The following is a 19,138-nucleotide window of genomic DNA, read 5'->3' as shown; positions in this document are numbered from 1 at the left end:
CAACGAAAGGAGGAGGGGATGTGCATTTTAGTTACCACTGTTTGATGCACTACATTGTCATGCTCAAAGTTTCCTAATTTATACTTTTTTTTATAGGTATTTTTTCAAGTAAATTCTTTACTTTAATTTACAATTCAACTAATTATCTAATAGCTCGAATTCGAATCTCAATTAAATATATGTATTTTTATTTAAATTAATCAAAAGCTAAATTTAATGATGTAATAAATATTTTTAATCAATCAAAACTCGAAATCTAATTGATATGGTATGTTCTAACGCCAATCATAACTCGTCGGTGGATTATCATAAAGGAGTTGACGTGGTGGATAAAGGTTAGGTCATCCCCCTTGCTTATGCAACAACTTGATAGTCGTCGTGGATAATAGTCCATGAGAGGTAGTATGGGCTAACTCTAGTGGTCGCCATAGGTTGTGGTCTTCGAGCGATCGATCGATCAGACCTACACCCCCATTATGTCGACCTCTTCAAATGACAAGTTGCAAGGAGTCATACGAGCTAACATCGTTGGTCATCATGGGCAGCGATCCTCGGGTGATCGATCAGATCAACTCCCCATTTTTTGTCGTTCTCTATGGACGACAAACCGTAGAGGATTATACGAACCAATTGTCCACATGGACAAATAACAAAATGAGGGCCCGCTCGAGTGTTTACTCTGGGGTCAAACCTCTCTCATTGCAAGTCATTTCACTCTCATAACTCTATAATATTAACTTGACCATTGAAGAAGTTAGATTGAAAAATCCCTCCCAAGGTTGACCTTCGTGCAAGACCCTCGAGGAGACTATAATCTACCTCGGGACCACTTCGGGAAGTCAAGGACTCCTTTAAAGCTACCTTTAAATCATCTTGGATACTCGATGTTGTGTCAATTGCCTTATCAGATCATCGTTAGGGTCATCTGGACGACTTTATACCTTCGATTAAACCGTGTTGACTTTTGATCAATGGCATGAAGGCTACGATACTAATCAATTAGAAAAATAATAAAGCAAGGTAATAACGTTCGTTAAGTCATCATTTATCTTTTAAAAAATATATTTATTCATCAATTATTCATAGAATATTTTTCTACTCGTAAATAACAAAGGAGAAATGCTCTCGAAAACGCACTTGAAATGGCTGACGACTTGTCCGCAGAAGCTTCTTGCGTCACATTGCTAATATCGGTGCACGGGGGACAACGTGTCGAGGCCTCGATGGAAGAAAAGCTGTCGGCTATTCTTCTCTTCGTATCTTCCCTTTTCCATTCTTTAGTGGAGATGAGTCCCTGCAACATCTCTGTATACCGTACCCGATTCCCCCTCCCGTACTACTCCGCGTAAGAATGTACGTATACGTGACGACCACAGTAGAGTACTCGCTGGGGCCCTACGGCAAAGGCAATGGGTACGCGACTTCGTGTGGCGTCGTCTGTTTCCCCCTTCCGCTACCCACCGAACCTCCGGTGAGGTTACCTTGGAAAAACCACGCGGCTTCTAACTTCCTGAGTGTGATATCTCTCTCACTCGACGGTGAGCACATCCTCTTCTGCAATACGGTTTAAACCGCTGCAAATTAAATATATACGCTATATAAGAAAAAAATGTAAAGGAGGATAGAGAGATGTGGGCGAGCTCTATATAACGATCCATTGCCTTCACTAAACGCTTCCCCTTTCGTTTCCTCTTCCCGCTTCGATCGGCTCCGCCGTGATTCCCCCATCCAACGAACCCCCGTTTGAATTTCGAGGCATCGATGGCTTCGAGAGCGTCTTTAGGGCTTCGATCGGGAGAGCAGAGGCGACGATCTTGAGCGATTGGCACGGTTTGGGGATTTCAGGAGGTATTTTGTGGGGGAATCGACGAATTGGGTTGTGATTCGTGGTGAGCTGCTTTATTCGGAGGCGATTGATGGAGCCAAGGGGGAGCTCCGGCGTTGGATCCGGGAATTCCGGCACTTACACGCCGGAAATCGCCGAGTCGCTTCGCTTCGAGGAGGAGATCCAGAGCCTCATCGACCCGAGCTTCGACGCCTCATCGGCGGCTGGCGGCTCCTTCACTGCGCTCCTCGGCCTCCCCGCCAACCAGGCCGTGGAGCTCCTCCACCATCCAGGGCCCGGTGAACCCCCCGCCTCCGCCGCGACGGATACTCTCCATCTCGCGTTCGGTTGCTCCTCCACCTTCGTGGAGCGCGCCGCCAGGTTCTCGGTCTTCGCCACCGACGACTCCCCGGCGTCGAGCTCCGGCGGGGGTCTCTCGCCTGGACTCAAGGCAGAGCCCCCGGACTCCGATTCGCCGCCGACCCTCCCGGCCCCCGCCGGGAAGCCTCGGCGGCCGTCGAAGAGGAAGGAGTGCGAGAAGAGCAAGGTAAGCCGGCGACCCCGTTGGGGTTTCCTATCCCGGTAAGATAACCTTCCTCCTTACCTAATCTCTCTTTCGTTACGCAGGCGAAGGCCGTCGCGAAGAAGAGCAAGAGCGCGGAGGAGAATACCTCTGCGGCGAAGCCCGCTGCTGAGGAGAACACCAGCGGCGACATGCTCCCTTACGTTCACGTCCGTGCTCGTCGAGGACAAGCCACCGATAGCCACAGCTTGGCGGAGAGGGTAATCCTGCTCGATTAGCTGCTAAATAATCCATTAATTTATTGTATGTAATATTTTATATTATATTTTAATTTATTGTAGGCGCGGAGGGAAAAAATAAATGCGCGGATGAAGCTTCTGCAGGAGCTGGTCCCGGGCTGCAGCAAGGTTGGTAATTACCTCAATCATTGGCTTGTTAGATATGATTAGCAGTAGCAATGCTGCTCCCCATGCCTTAATTAAGTTATTAAATAAATACATCCTAGTTCTAAACCTTTTTGTATTAATGAAGCTTATGGGGTGTTGGGTCCACGATTGACCATTTAAGTGCCAAATGATTTGGATCTGGGTTGGCTTACCCAACAGCGTGTCCTCGTCTTGTCCTCTAAGTTGGGTCCCCCGCCTAGTGGGATTAGCCCTTGTCGGATCTCGGTATAAAGATCCCTATCTCATCCGACCCGGTAGGGCCGATCATCGTGGACTCATTTTTTTAATTACTATAGAAAATAAAAGTTAAAGTATTTAGATTTCATATGATATTTTAAAAATAATAAATTATTAAAATCCTATCGATTGATGAAATTGAGATATTTTATTTGAATTGTTATATCTATTAATATTTTTAAATATATATTCTTTCACGGTGTGTAAGAGTCTGGATGTCTTGATGAAAGACATACTTGATCTCTCTTTAGAATCAATGTTATTTATATAAGTAAGTTATGTGAAAGAATAAGGATAAAAGAGAAATCAAGATTTTTATATGGATTATTTTTCAAAAATTTTGATTTTCTTAGAAGGTCTGCTAAAGCATATTTTCATAGATTAAAGTTTATCTTAATTAGAATATATTTCATGAAAATCATTAAGAGGTAAAATTCCTTTGTGTATGAATTAAAATCTTATATGCAATGGTTTAAAAATAGAAGTAAATGATCGATTAGAGAAAAATCCTCGGATGCGGGTAATCGGGTAGAAAGATCCGGCACTCGTCTCTAGTGGCTCTGAAGGATAAGTTGGAAGGAGATGGAGGACAGGATGTGATTGGGGCAATTCGAGTGGTCTTTTGAGGCCTCGGAAAGGTTCATCTTTTCGGTGACAGACGCAACAGATACAGACAGCTACATTAAAATATGCGCATGACAGCGGAGGAGCATCAACTACAGTAATAACTCATCCAAATTGTTGCTTATGATTGATTAGCTATTCTTTCTTGGAGAATCACACTCTGCTCTTGCCTACTGATATGACGCCCGGTGGCAGAAAGAGGACTTGAAAGTGCATTATCTAATCTTATTGCGCTGTCTTGTGACGCAGATAACAGGTACGGCATTGGTGCTCGATGAAATTATCAACCATGTCCAGTCTCTGCAAAGACAAGTCGAGGTGCGCCACTTGCCCCACCACTACCGCCCCTCTCTCTCTCTCTCTCTCTCTCTCTCAATAATGTCAGTCGCAGATTTACCAAAAAGCCCCACGCCTGTAGAACAATTGTAAGCAATAACGTCACCGATTTCTCCACCGTGCTTCGCAGTTCCTGTCGATGAAACTAGCGGCGGTCAACCCAAGGATCGACTTTAGCGGCCTCGACCACATACTATCGGCAGAGGTAACGCCTCGTTCTTCGTTCCCGTCTTCTTTCTCTGAATATCATGCGATAAAGGCCACATATAGAATATAATTCTGCCACGTTGTGTGCGCTCAAACCTCTTGATCGCGACATGATGTTGTGAGTTCCGTTTGTGGTGTATTAAATGCTCGATTGTTGTAATGCCTCACTATATGCTGATGGGCGTACCGTCGTGGTACGTCCTGAGACGGGAATCGAGTTGATTTGACGTGAAACGTTGTCGTTAATGGCAGTGTGGACCGCTGGCGGTGGCCAGCGGGTGTGGCGGAGGGGCCTCGGACCCCGCCATTTGGGCGTCAGACACGGCCGCATCCACTGGCGGAATACGGCGGATGCCGGCGCCGCCGCAGATTTGGCACCTCGATGTGGTGCACCCCCAGCAATCGTCGACGGTGTGGGAGAACAATGGCGTCGCACATCCCCACTTCCTCCTTAGCCCTGCGACCTCACTTGTTGGTTATGACCCTGCCAGTTCCGGTAATCCTTCTACCTTACTCTTACTGTTACCTGTGTTCGTATGCTTGGCACATGTGTAACATTCACAATTTAGAGTATCCATGGGCTTTAAATTCTTATAGAGCTAGAAGTTTAAAACGTGTCAGAGTGGATTCTGAGTTTGAAGGAAAAAATTTGGGGAGGACAAAGTAAAGAATTTTTTTTTTGGGGTGAATCCTCAATGCTCCTGTTGGAATCGGGTGGCATTGCCGGGCCCACAACTATAAATAATTACTTCAGGCAATGAGGGCCTCCTCTTTTTTAATTTCTCTACCCCCGCCCTCACCTAGTTCTGATCTGGTCCCAATGGTCCCTTTGGCGTAGATTTCCTCCATCACTCACTTTGTACAACTATCTTTTGTTTCTGTCGATCCTGGGCGTTGGGCAACAAATTGTCGTCAGCGAAGTCGGTTTTCTTTTTCCTGTTCCGACCTCATAAGTTGACTATCGGTACCGTAAAAGGCTCATTGGGTTCGATCTTTTCGGGTCAAGTGGATGACAGCAGCATTGCCAGTTTGTTGGTTCATTTCCGTGTCAAACTTTGCTAGTTATTTTCCTTTATTTACTTTGTCGTCAAGGACACATACACATTGGACTTTCACTTAATTTCCATGTGATCTTGAAGATGTACACTGTTCGTTGGTCTCTGCCAGTAGTGATGCAGCTGTCTAGCTGAGGAACAGCTCATGTTCTATTGAGAATGTTAGAACTCAAGTTCTTTTGACATTCTTGGCAAAACTTTAAGGCCTATTGGCAAATTCAAACTATCTACTGTTATACTTTTGAGACTGTTTGAATCGAACATTGAGGGTGATATTGTTTTTACCGCTTATCGAACATGCTTGTTCAACAGTAGGCACTCTTAAGAACTTTGCAAAGATCAAGAATGGCTTAAATATTCTTGTTTACAAGTTGTAACATATAAAAGATGGTGTAATTCAGCTACTTCTGCCAGTAATTAACTTTCGACTTAGAGTTTAAATAATTTTGCTCACCGAAAATTATTTGACGAATCCCAAGAATATGACAAATGGTCATATGGATTCAGAGACAACTGTGTCCTTGTCCTTTTGTATGTGTTTAATATCAACTGGAAAAAAAAAAACCTTAATGTTGATACATGCTAGTTATAATGACTGCTGGCTGAAGCTATTTCACCAACCGGATAGAAAAGCGCTTTTTACTGTATTACTGCACTTGATTGTTGATGGTGTTAGCTAAGTAATAGTATTATGCTGTTTTAAGAAGGCATGTAGCTATATTTAACCTAGTTGCTTCTAAAAACATCTTTTAAGGTTAAAGAATGAAGGACTGTGAGTGGTTGGTGTATTACTTGTATCTTGATGCTTAATGATGGAAAAGCCTCTTGGTAAAAGACTTATATTTGTATGTCTTTGTGATGGACCCAACTCCACTATCTTCATGATTGCTGCCATTTTGTTGTAAAAACCCATATCTTCATGAAAGCTGTGTTTGTAGAGACCTATGTAGTCATGAACACGATTCTATTACTTTTTTAACCTTTATGCACGTCTTAATTATCATCCTTATGTAAGCATAAATATTTTCTGACCTCTCCACATTGGTTGCTTTTTTGTTTCTGTAGTGCCACTAAATTCAAACCGACTGAAGACGGAACTCTAAACTGCAGCATTAGTGGTGCTTTGGTACTATCATAACAACTGTATGCACAGCGCAGATCTAATATATTGTTAGGATGAGTCGAGTGGACGTATTCCTTGCATTACCGTCTCTCTGATCATTAATCTGTAGAGCATGATACCCTAATTCCTCATATAGTATGCGTATATAATAAATCTTAATGTTCCTATCTAAGCAAGCAGCAGCCGTTTGATTTAAGTGGTTCAGGTCACCATTTTATAAACGAGATCACTGTTCCAAATCATTTTTGTTTAATACAGAATCAATTCAATATATATTGAACTTTGTTTCCCAGACACTCATGTTTCAAACTGCTATAGAAACTTGATGCACGCTGCATTATATCAATAGCTTTAGATTTCAATATACCTTAAAAAGATTGGTTTTATAGTGATGGATCAAACCCACTTATTAAAGATTAAAAAAGATTCAAAACATCTTTCAGTGTATCTTATTACACAAACATACATACATATTGATCTGATAATACCCAGAATATTAATCTGATAGTGTACTAATATGCTTATCAAAGATTAAAATTATTTAAAATTTCATCAGACACCAAAAATTTTAAAGATACAAACTAGATTAAGATTTTATTAGATCACTGTAGTCACTTAGGATCAAAGAACGCCGTAGGATCTAAGGAACACTGCCTTAATAACTTGAAGCAGATAAAAGAGGGAAAAATAAAAAGAAACCTTGTTAACAAAACTGATATAGATTAGAGAAAGGTTATTTCTATACCTCAAAGGAACAATCCCATTGCGACACCAAATACACAGTGTAGTTCGTGTACCCACCAATAGCATCAGCTATCATATACCACTTCATTTATAGTTGCTTATACAGTCATTTGCTGATAGTATGCTAGTAGCAACTTCTGTATCAACATCACTCCCTTTCCAAAAGCCACACCTCAACTTCAGAGGATATGATATGTGAGATTACCAAAGAAAATTCACACCACCACATCATAAAAGGGAAGCAATACAAACACAAGCTGTAGGACCAAAGATAACAACAAAGAAACTGCTGATACAAACAACTCATTTACCACAGAAATGATCTAAAATGCAGTTCTTGTACCATGCTGATGGTAACAATTATTGGCATAAAACCACATCTGCTAATCATGGACTAACAACAACACTGCCTATAAACAACGCAAACTTCAACTTTTTGAGAGCCTTAACACAGTAGCACAACATGAGAGGAAAAACTGCTTCATTCTTCTATAGTACTAACATCAATAAACATAGGAATATGGTAAGAGAAAGAGGTGGAGGGGTGCAGGGAGGAACTATCGAACTTATGTATCATCCTTTGGTAATTCTTACACCTGCTGATATCACAACACCCAAAGTTCAGAGTCTGTACCTTGAACATGGAATTAATCAAATCAAGTATTGTCGAAAAGACTCGATATATGACACTTATCATGCAATACACACAAGTGGGGTTATACATTGTCTCAATGTTCATAGGTAAATGAATTTATATAAAAGAATATAAAGCAAAAGAAAAAGTTCAAGGTGGATGAATTTCCAGATAGAGGCATTAACACAAACATCCCAACACAAAAAGAGTAATCAGGGAAAAGGTAAATAAAGAAATACTACAAATACTTTGCTAATATACCATAGCAACACTTGTTCCAAAGGCTATTTCTACAAAGATCAATTCCCATCAGCAGAGGAAAGGATGACATGCAGATTTGGCTTTTGCAGAATTGAAGCATGCAGTCTATCTTGATAAGATGAAACAAATATATGACTTTTGACATGAATCCATGCACTATTTGATTATTACTACCGTCCATAGAATGTATCATGACAACCAAGTCAGAAACAAACCTAATTGAAGCATTAGACGACAGAACCACCAAAGCAGCACATATTAAAGTTTATGCAGCAGAACCAACATGGAGACCTTTTCCAACCAACAAAATAGAGTTCATGAAGCTGTAAGGATGCCCTATGCATCGGTGATCCAGCCATTTATAGCATCAAAGGACACCAAGAACCAGCTGAGTGAAAGAAAAGGCATGATAATGTCGAGATCATTGGACCAGAGTTCGTTAAGCTTCACCCCATAGCTCTAGATCTTGTCAAGCTTTTCAGCCTTAACGACAGGGTTTGCTTTGGCAATAGCATCCTGCGCTGCCTTTCGGTAATCGAATGGGCAGTCATGCTTATCCGAATAGCGGTGCACAGCGCAGAAAAGGTTCCCACACCGACAACTGAAGCCAGTCAGACCAACCCGTTTCCTACAAGTGCCACACCTGTTTGGGCCCTCCTTTGCCTTTGCTTCTCCAGCTTCGGTCAAGCCTGAATCATTAGATGTCTGTGCTGAAATCATCTTAGGCTCCACAGAGACAACAGCTACATCAGCATTCCCAGACACAACATGCTCTTTTCCGCTACCACTGCTGCTGCCGTTCACAAGACTGTCGATCGAGGATGCTGCCATCTTGGCCCGTTCCTGCTTCTGAATCATCTCCTTGTGGCACTTGGAGCACATGTTCATGGTTGCCGCACTTCCAAAGAAACCACAGTTGTTGATGCAAAGGATTGGTCCTTCACGGGCTTGGCATCCTGTCTCATCATGCTCCATCGCTAACTCTCCTGTATCACATTAACATCAGCCGAGAACAAGAAAGTCATTTACATGACAATTTAAATCTAGTGCATAGAAATCTAATAACTCTATTACTCACACCAATTTACGACCATAAACTCCATAGTACTTCATAACCTATATGCTCAATCTGACCCAGAAAACCAACAAAAATAAAAAAGAATAATAATTTTCCTACAAATGGGAACAGTGTAAAAAAAAAGAGCTACTTTAATCTCTCTGTCTCTCTCCTTCTCAATTATAGAAGACATCTATCTATGTCGATCTAGCGTTGAAAAAAAGAACATAGGGAAAAAAGACGGACGGGTACACAGAAGTGGCGACTATTCAAAGCCTATGACCTCAAATTAATCCCCAAACTCATCATAAACAACTAACCAAAAGGGAGAAATGAACGTTCATAAAAATCTTTCTATTTTCAATCATAACAGCGAAAAAAAATCTTAGCTTTGCTGCAAATCTCTTGCCTTTATTTCTTGATATCCAAATAAATCGAAGTTTACCATGATCTTTGGAAAAAACAACGATAACGACTCATGAGAAAAGAATCATCTTCTCTATTATCGATTCGAGAATTTTCCCTTCACAATACGCCAAGCAATAAACATAAAAAGAACATTACACCCTAAAAATAAAACCCTCGATCAGGTAGGAATCAACATCATTAACAAATCCAAGCCCAACCCTGACTCCCCTCAAACATGAGGAAGAAAAAAAAAGCACCTTTTTTGACGGCCCTCGTCACGATTCTTCTGCGGAGATCTCCGCCGTTCAAACCGCTTGGCGATCCCTGCTGGAAAGAAAGAAGAGTAGAAGTCGAATAAGCGAACGGATTGCAAATACTCCGCCCACTGGTTTAAGAACGAGAACAGAAATAGATCAGGTATAGTAGAAGGGAACCGAAGCCCTAACCTTAAGGCCGGAAATCGCCTCCCAATCCTCCTCGAATCGAGGACTGCCAAAGGAGAGTTATGAGAGGGAAGAGATGGAAAGGGCCAAAGAAGAGCCCGGAGAGGAAGGCATTAATTACTTAGTCGGCTTACGTGTCGTCCATACGACGCCTTCTCCCTCTTCGCTCTCGAGATTGTATGCGTGGCAGATTTTCAACCGTCCGATGCCCATCACGAAGTCGATGTCATCGCATGATTTGACACATGGGCGGCGAGAAGGCGTTCCCGCATACACTTCTCTATGCGTACATCTCTCTAAAATGAAGGATTGTGATACGTGGCGTTTCCCGACGGCTCCAGGCGCGCCAGCTTAGACCCGGTCCAAGCCTACCTGTCTCGGCAGAGCGACCGGCCAGGGAAGTTGCGATTCCCACTGGCAGAACTCCGCGGGACCCGCGGAAGACTGCGCTAGCCACCAGTAGGAAGGTGTCCTTCCGCTCCATCGGCCTGCTCAGTGTGTTCGCATCTCTAAAGGTATAGGCCCTTTATGGGCCGAATTGGGCCGACAGAGACCCATCAGTAGCATCTCTCAGTGTCTTTGCGTCTCAAAACGTAAAGGCTCTACATGGGCCGCATTGGGCCCAGAGAGAACCCGCAATTGCCCCCTCTCTCTTCGATCGGTTGGCGTTTCCGCCCGAGCGAGACGGGGAGAAGGAGAAATATAGGGTTGTGGAAGAGAGCGCCGAGGGTAACGCAGAAGAAGATGGGGAAAGAAACTCTAGGTGCCTATGAATGCTCCTCCTCCTCGTCCGACGACGAGTTTGTACTAGGTATCCTTTCACCCATATTCCCCTGACCTTCTCACTTCTTCTACGATCCATCCAAAAGCCGTAAATTTTTATGTCTCGTTTGTTAGATCTTGTAATTTTGAAATGGGTTTGGATGTTGTGCTCGGTCTTCCTCTGTTTCGTAGCTCACTTAGTGATCCCGGCTATCCTTGGCTTCTGAAATTGTTGGGGTGGCTGGAGTTGCGCATCTGAGTCTATAAAAGGTCGGGCTTGTAGAATTTAGGCGCTCGAATGCGTTCTTCTTGGAAATTTGTTGGCTTGCCTTTTTTGGTTTCTGGAAAATTCAGTGTGTTCAGAGTTTCTTGGACTGGTGGTTAGCTGCGTCAGATAAATGAAATGGCTCCTGTAGCTGATGATAATGGTAGTGTTTGCAGACTTTGGATTGGACAAACGAGTGTATGAATCATATATATTGGAAGAATGAAAATTGAGCTCCACTGTCAGCAAGCTTCCATTTTTAATGAGTTAGTCGGGATACTAAATAATAGGGCCTTAATTTTGAAACGCAAGGTTCATGTGCGAGTGATCAGATGAACACAAAGGATATATGTTTCTTCTTCTTGTTGTAAACTGCTCCACCTCATTCTATGCAAGCTCCTCCTGATCCTTTATCGACAACATTTTGTAGCCAACATAGGTCTTGCCAATTACCGTAAAGCAAAGCAGTTTTCATTCTATCACGTGTCATTGTTCAAGACAACTTTCGACGGCTTCAGCTTCATCCTTCATGATTTCAATGAAGTGCATGTTCTTGATGTTTGTGGTAGAACTTTCTTTTCCATCAAACATCTTTCAGATTCTTGAAGGATAATCAAGATCATCTGTGATTATCGTGTAATTTCTAGAGCAATGCTCTTCATTGTTGAGTGATAATAACTATTATGAAGCAGTTCTGAGTATTTTAAATTTACCAGCTTGCTGTCTTGAGCCTTTAAAACGATTAGTGTACAAATTTGTCATTGAGATTGCCACTTCTCCTTTAATGGGGACTATTTAGTTCAAGAAGGAGCTTCTAAAGTACGTTGGTTTTCCTATTTGTTGCTTTGCTTCTCATGTTTGCTTAAAGATGGTCTATTTTCTCTTTGTTTCTTCCTTTTGAAAGCATCTTTATACCTTCAAGCGTATGATCTCACATAATTTTGCATATCCAATGGTCACTTGTGTAGATTTGCATGGTGATCAATCACTCTAAAGACCCAGTTGATGAGACATAGTTCTATTATGGTATCTATTTGTGTTTAATTTTTATGTATCTTTTAGTACAAAATTGATAGAAGGAAAATCTCAGATTAATATGTGCTACTATATTGAGATGTGGATCTTGTGGTCGAAACACATAATTTCAGCTCTGGACTGTTGTCATATTTTTTGAGGATGCAAAACAAATATTCCAACTGTTGCAAAAGTAATCCAATTGTTTGTCTTATCTTTCAGGGCTAACTACAGAGAATCAGATTTGGAAGAAGATTATTTGAAGTACCTATGTGTGGCATTCATGTGCAACCATGAATAGGTACATCAAAAGTGCACCTTTTATTTGACTTCAAATACTTGGATTTCACTGCCTGATGTATGTTTCTGCATTTTGTTTTACCATAGTAATGAGAAGGTATAGACTTTAGCGTGTAATTTATTCACAACCTGATACAATAGTGATAATACAACTAGTAAATTCCTGAATATGAATCTCCAACTATTTACCTCTTGGATTCAGGCTTTTTTCTTTTGATGTTTAATTCTGATCCAAAGCTGGATTCACGCTGCTATAAGGATATAATTGATGAGGCAATAACTGAAGGAGAGGTATGTTTGTTGTTCTCAATCAGAAACCCATTATGTCAGTTGTAGTTTGTGAAGAATTAAACATGTAATTAAGGATTTCTTAGCCAGTCCTTACTATCCCCCCAAAAAAATTATACTTATTTATCTGTTTATATATTAGTTACAGTATTATTAATTATATCCCTCTGATGGAATTACATTCATGGTCATGTTGACTTTTTGTTACTTTGATGATGAATGATATAATCAGAAACCTTGTTTGAAAATCCTTGTGATGAATGCAATATTTCCATCAAGAGGCTGCTTATGTTGACGCAAAGATATTTCTTTTTTATTTTGTAGGAGAGTTGAAGACAGATAAGGCTTATTAAGAATGGTCCAATAAAGCATCTGAAAGAGAAACTCCATCCAATCCAGTAGTTAGTAGGCAGGAGTAGTTTTCTCAAAACATGTCCATCAATTAATGCAACATGTTTTCTCCTGACTGAAGCATCATTTTGACAAATTTTTTAGGTCTAGAGAACAAGAAACAGATAAGGGTGCAGTTTGGCTCTGCTCTCTCTTTGGCAGGTCAGGAAGCGAAAGCATTGGTATGTTGAGAAAGTTTTTGTTAGAGACTTACATTGAATTAATAGCATTATCCGCATGGTGATCACATGAAGCCTTTGGTTCTCTGTAGTATTAGGTTTTATAGATGAGGAAGAATCTTATGTTCATAGTTTCCTTGTTGATATATTTCATTGTTTATACATCAGCTCTTACATAGTTTTGTTGTCGCTATATCTCGTAGCCATGCCTGTATACATCAATTCTTACATGCTATATCTCATAACCATGCCTTTATAAATCAATTCTTACATGGTTTGATTGTTGCTATAACTCGTAACCATGCCTTTATACGTCAATTCTTACATGATTTAAGTACCACGATAATTCCGAGTCGCTTTGTCCTCACCTGTAGACTATGCACACAGTATTTTAACCATCAAGTAGCCATTTCACTGAAGAAACTTAGATATGTATATGGTAATTTAGTCAGGTGATCCGGAAGAAAATAGGAAACATGGAATAGGAAGAACACTACTTCTGTGGTTGCATCGTCTGAACATATATATTGGAACAGGATGGTCATTCATTTAACATAGTTGCATCACATTACAATGGAAGATGAAGTAAAACCAAGAAGACAGTAGGCAATCCAAGACTGGTGGAAACCGACCAAGAGATGTAGAAAGAAGAAACAAACATGAAAGAATTGCATTCTTTCCATGTACATATGCCACAGCAAGTATTTAGTTGAAGTAGGAGGCCACAAAGGAAAGGAGGGATGCTGCAACCAGCGTCATCAGGGCTGGGACTGGCACAAACGCTGCACTTGGTGATGGGGGAGATGCCTCAGGCGCACCGTGGTCGTGGCCTTCATGAGCCAACACTGTGGTGGCGGAGGCAGCAGCAACGATGAGGGCGAAGCAGGCTACCAGCTTCTTCGTCTCCATTGATGAAGTCTACCGTGCCCCCTTTTATCTGCCTCTGCAGATGGAGAGGGGGGAGATTTATAGTGTTTGTTCGAGTTCTCCAACCTTCTGTAAGAAAAGATTAGGTAGGACAGAGGATATTATATTGTTGTGATTGGCTTCCCATGTATTAAATCAAGTAAAAAAAATTTAGGTAGGACATAATATTATGTTATTATTATTATTATTTAATTCAGCTTATCATAAATTAAATCAAGTAATAATTAGCAAAGCCTCCTCGTTGACTTTTCTCTTTTGCAAAAGTACAGCAATTAGAAGTTCAATTGTAGTACAATAAAGCTTAAATCGAGGCTGTTTGGGTCAGCAATTGTTACATTTATGAGGTTTGGTGGAGATCTATCATTAAAATTGATTGGCATCTTTCAAAATCAATCTCTATGAATGTACATCCATTTTAATGGATCTTTTCAAAGATACAAAATCTTATCATCAATTAGGATAATAAGATCATTGATTATATTTTTGGAAGATGCTAGCTAGCTTTGTTGATTTTTGTTTTTCAGATTGTTATAAATTTCATCTTTGCTACTTTTAACACAAAAAGAATTCCAATTTTATTTTTGGGCAAAGAAATGGTCATCGGTCATGACATGGTGGGTTGCATGTCGATTACATCGACGTGGGAAACGGGGTTGACTAATTCTTTGTGGATTAGCATGTGGGTTGACATTATCGTGCCTCCAATTATATACTCCAACCTGCAACCTTATGTACGTGTTCACAGCTGCAAATAATAAGAGGTGTGTGTTTGACTTTTTGCAATCTTACTATCTTTTAAAGGGTCTTCTATCGGGTTTCTTTTTGTAATGATAATGTGATTCGTGCATCCATGCAATCACACAAAATTAGTGTCCAATGTTGAATACTAAATCAAAATCACCCAACAAAGAAAGAAAATAAAACTAAAAGCTATCTATGTGATGGCCAAAAAATGCGGTTGTGACGTATACAAAAGTGTTGGTAGTCCTTTTGAAAGGAAGAGTTGGGTGAGATGTTATTATCCCAAAATTATGCCCTAATCTCTTTCTATGCTCTAATTAAACTCAATTAAATCGGTTCGGAGTTTGGGTCGAATATTCTCATGTTAATTAATTAACTTCCAAGATGACGATCGAATGCGACACGTCAGTAAGTTTTCTGTGGGATGACATCCACCGTTGGAAATCAGATCGAGCGTCACGATCAAATCTAGCCACCCACCTCGCTTACGAGTTCTCTATGCGGTCGGTCATTCGCCGGACCGACGCGGTTTAGAAACCCTATGTTGCTGGTGATATATATACGCACGCCGGCGCCCTCCGCCGGCTTCGCCTCTCTCTCTCTCTCTCTCGCCCTTCCATTCTCATCCGCTGTTTCTCGAGGGCGAGAGACGGGAGTGAAGGAGACAGGAGGGATTGTTTCCTGTCGCCGATTTCGAGACGGGTAAGACTCCTTTGCTCTCTCTCTCTCTCTCTCTCTTGCTATTTTCTGGTCGAGATTTGGAGCCGATCGACATCGTTTTATAAGATCGTATCGCTCTGACGGGTAGATGTATAAACGAGGTTGTGGAATTTTTTGCCCTTTTCGTGCATTTGTCATGATCTCTTCTTTTGCTTGACGATCGGGGATGCACTAGTGGTAAGATCTCGTGGATTTGTGGTGGGTATTGTATATCCCCACCCTGTAGAGGTAGTATAAGGAAAGGTCGTCGTCAGTTTTTTCCTTTTCTTGCATTCGGTGTGATCCTTTGGTTTTCTGTATGATTATAGTATGAACACCGATGCACTAATTTTGCTGCTTCTCTCTCTCGTTAGAATTGGAGCAAAAATCTTATTTTTATGCAATCTATTTTGTTTGATCGGTTTAGTTGCTTAATCTTTCTTTATTCGTCTATATGTTAATGCAAGCGAAGCAAATATTTCATTCTGCTGCCTCTCGTTTCAGATTATGATTAGATGCTGTTAGTTGTATGTCGTGATTAAGCTAATGCATTGATGTATTTTGCTTGGACCATCTTCTCTTGATTCTTGTGAGAAACATTGTAATGTTTTCTGAGTTGATAGGTGAAGATGGGATCGGCTATCTCTGTCCCCTTCACTTTCTGTTTTGTTTTAAGGGTCTCATATGCAGCTGAAAGGAATAAAAAAAGAATGTACATGAAACAGTGTTTCTTCTTTCTTAGGTTCCATAATATTTACGACTTTTTAGAATTGACATTCTAGTTCTTAGTTTCATTTATCTCTAACTGATGTGTATGATATCCTTATCCTGTGATTTCTCATAACAATGGTCGTCAGTGCTCTTTGGTCGTGATAAATATTTGGTATATTGGTTTTAGTTGTGACTTTTTTTTTTTGCTCATCTATTAATAGTTCATTGTTTAGATGGGACTATTATTAACTTTTCAAAAGTTGTTTTTTGTTCTTCCTGTGTCTTGTACCCCCGTCCAAAGATGGTCTTTGTTGCCTGGTCATTTAGATTTCATATCTAGGGTTTACACAACACGATGTCAACCCACTTCAACTGGTGCTGAGTTCACCGCAAAGGTGATTTTGGGCAAACGAGGGTTGTGTTTTAAAGGTGAAAGGCTTGTCGACAAGTAGAAAACTGCACCATTTTTTGTTGCAGTTTGAGTTTATGCAACTAAGGATGTAATCCACAATCTTACACCTAAGCATGGAGTTTAGAATAATGGGAAATGACGAGCTTTCCACGGCACAAAATAGTTAAATTAAAATCAGAAATTAAGTATACATTGGATGTCATCATTTATTTTGTTACACATGAAATGTCAATATCTTTTCAATTTCTACTGATCTGGTAGTTATGTGTTCTGCATGGAGACTTTTCTGGAAGTGAGCCATGGCCGATGAAATTAACCATCCCAACTGTGGTCCAAAAATTTGTTGACCAGTTCCGTCTTAGTTCTACCTTTTCACGAGACATGCAAACTGCTGGTTACAGCTTCAATATGCCTTTGGTACACCAGAGACATTTCACAGCTGCAAACTACATCAACGGTGCACCTCAAACTCGAGTGATGCCTGGAGGCAGAGCCAGCTATGATCTTTCTATGGTGTGATCTGCATCGCCTAATTTTGGGAATGTGCCTTCAGAAAATGGTTTTGCAATAGACTTCCTGATGGGTGGAGTCTCTGCTGCTGTTTCCAAACCAGCTGCTGCTCCCATTGAGCGTGTGAAACTTATCCAAAACCAGGAGTAGATGGTAAAGACTGATCGTCTTTCTGAACCTTATAAGGGGATCACAGCTGCTTCAAACGAACAATTTAAGGATTAAGGTTCTCTCTCACTGTGATGAGGAAACACTGCAAATGTTATATGTAATTTCCCAACCCAGGTGAGTTTTAAATATTTATTACTATTTGTTTTCACTTATAGCAGCTTATTCCATCACAACATTGGAGGGGAATCTATGCATAGTGGGAATAGTCAACCTTGTTTTTCGTACACAGGGAAATAGATGAATCTGAATCAACTCGATCATGTGACCTACTGTTGACATCATTTACCTGGTGATAAATTTTTTTCGTGTGTAGTTTCTTGATTGGTTTGTTTTATGATTTGTCCAATTGATGGATACTTGTCTGCAGGAACAGTTTTCATTTTTTCTTTTATAAAGTGGGTGATCGAGTGGTCCAGGTCTGCATGATTAATCTTAACTTGTGCAAGCTGAATAACCAGTGCCTGACTTGTATTCTGGTTCTCCCTTAGAGGTTCCTAAATAGATGTTCTTGTGGCAATGTCCACATCAATTATGTTTTAAGGTTTATTGAAATTGTATTGTTGTAGTTTTTCTTCATATATTAAATTGCCTCGTATTTGATGTTCTCTTTCAGCATGTGGCTTCGCAAGTCATATATTTTTACTATTTTTTCTCGAGATCTTATTCAGGAGTTGTCTGTTCTTGACTTTTAGCTTAATGGTCACATTGTGATCTGTACATCAAGTCTTTGTCTTCCTCTTTTCTATGATATTATTACATCTTCTCTTGTGATCTGTACTTCAGGAGAATGTTCAATTTCAAGAAAGATAGAGATTGGTACTGGAAATGGTTTGCTGGAAACCTTGCTTCTGGAGGTGCAGCTGGTGCTTCCTCTGCTCTTTTGTCTACTCACTGGATTATGCCCAAACTCGTTTGGCAAATGATGCAAAAGCTGCTAAAAAGGGTGGGGAAAGACATTCAATGGCCTCATTGATGTTTACAGGAAGACACTGCAATTTGATGTCGTTGCTGGCCTTTACTGTGGACTTAATATTTCATGCGTCAGAATCATGGTATATCGTGGTCTTTATTTTGGAATGTATGACTCCTTGAAGCCAATGGTTCTTGCAGGAAAATTACAGGTACGTGGCTTGTGTTAGTTATTCAAGATTGTTTTCAAAAATATATCATTAACAATCAGCAAGTAATTGTGCGAAAAAGAATTCAGAAGTATGTGTCGTATGGTTAGCATTTACATTGGCAACGGCATCCAATCAAAATGTAAACTTGAATGTGAAGGTCATTTTGATTTATCTTGTCTTAGACGGCAATGGTGTGTATCTAATTTAAGCTTGTCGGATGATTTCAGGATAGTTTCTTTGCTAGCTTTGCCCTAGGTTGGGTGATCACCAACGGTGCCAGACTTGCATCGTACCCCATCGAGACGGTCTGCGGAAGGATGACGATGACCTCGCGACAGGCTGAAGTACAGGAGCTCCTTGGATGCCTTCCCCCAGATCTTGAAGAACTAGGGTGTGAAATCCCTGTTGTTCAATGGTGCAGGCACCAACATATTCTCCACGCCATTGCCGGTACCAGTGTTCTCGCCAGCTACGATAAGCTGCAGCTGATAGTCTTGGGGAAGAAGTATGGCTTTGGTGGTGCATGAGTAACAGAACATCACATCACCTCACTTTTTTGTTTTTTTGGCGTTCAAATAATTTATTTTATGCTGGGAGATTCTCCTACAAATCTGACATTCTCTTTAATGATTAGGGTGGTTGTTTGTGTTCTTTGGTTGATCTTTGATGTTCTCGTGATGTTGTATTTCTGCAACAATAGAAAGTGTTGAAGAGTTCACGGGTAG

General features: G+C 40.7%; 2 protein-coding genes and 1 pseudogene across 3 annotated transcripts; 2 read left to right on the top strand and 1 right to left on the bottom strand.

Annotated features, from left to right (window-relative positions):
* Positions 1-1,624: 1,624 nt before the first annotated feature.
* Positions 1,625-6,548, top strand: LOC103995389 (transcription factor bHLH48). Its single transcript, XM_065092890.1, has 7 exons — positions 1,625-2,372; positions 2,453-2,608; positions 2,690-2,755; positions 3,905-3,973; positions 4,122-4,196; positions 4,451-4,694; positions 6,319-6,548. Exons 1-7 carry the CDS (start codon positions 1,917-1,919, stop codon positions 6,354-6,356), a joined length of 1,104 nt encoding a protein of 367 aa, XP_064948962.1. The 5' UTR covers positions 1,625-1,916; the 3' UTR covers positions 6,357-6,548.
* Positions 6,549-8,147: 1,599 nt separating this feature from the next.
* Positions 8,148-10,054, bottom strand: LOC135586510 (zinc finger A20 and AN1 domain-containing stress-associated protein 8-like). 2 transcript variants are annotated; one of them, XM_065092888.1, is made up of 3 exons: positions 9,927-10,054; positions 9,739-9,807; positions 8,148-9,003 (listed from the first exon to the last, which is right to left on the bottom strand). In XM_065092888.1, exon 3 carries the CDS (start codon positions 8,988-8,990, stop codon positions 8,475-8,477), a length of 516 nt encoding a protein of 171 aa, XP_064948960.1. In that variant the 5' UTR covers positions 8,991-9,003; positions 9,739-9,807; positions 9,927-10,054; the 3' UTR covers positions 8,148-8,474. The 2 variants fall into 2 exon arrangements, with proteins under 2 accessions (XP_064948960.1, XP_064948961.1); XM_065092889.1 differs by having other exon boundaries at positions 9,739-9,804; positions 9,927-10,013.
* A 3,076-nt stretch (positions 10,055-13,130) lies between these two features.
* Positions 13,131-19,064, top strand: LOC103993476 (ADP,ATP carrier protein 1, mitochondrial-like; annotated as a pseudogene).
* The last annotated feature ends 74 nt before the right edge of the window (positions 19,065-19,138 follow it).

The sequence above is a fragment of the Musa acuminata genome, chromosome BXJ2-1 (genome assembly GCF_036884655.1).
Source record: "Musa acuminata AAA Group cultivar baxijiao chromosome BXJ2-1, Cavendish_Baxijiao_AAA, whole genome shotgun sequence".
In the NCBI taxonomy this organism is placed as follows: Eukaryota; Viridiplantae; Streptophyta; class Magnoliopsida; order Zingiberales; family Musaceae; genus Musa; species Musa acuminata.
This window is presented reverse-complemented; position numbering and strand designations above follow the sequence as displayed.

Excerpts from the sequence above, each read along its gene's own strand:
- LOC103995389 (XM_065092890.1), top strand. The coding sequence starts at position 1,917 with ATGGAGCCAAGGGGGAGCTCCGGCGTTGGATCCGGGAATTCCGGCACT. Across the intron at positions 2,756-3,904 it reads TGGTCCCGGGCTGCAGCAAG|ATAACAGGTACGGCATTGGT; the intron begins GTTGGTAATTAC and ends CTTGTGACGCAG. Across the intron at positions 3,974-4,121 it reads CTCTGCAAAGACAAGTCGAG|TTCCTGTCGATGAAACTAGC; the intron begins GTGCGCCACTTG and ends CGTGCTTCGCAG.
- LOC135586510 (XM_065092888.1), bottom strand. The coding sequence starts at position 8,990 with ATGGAGCATGATGAGACAGGATGCCAAGCCCGTGAAGGACCAATCCTT.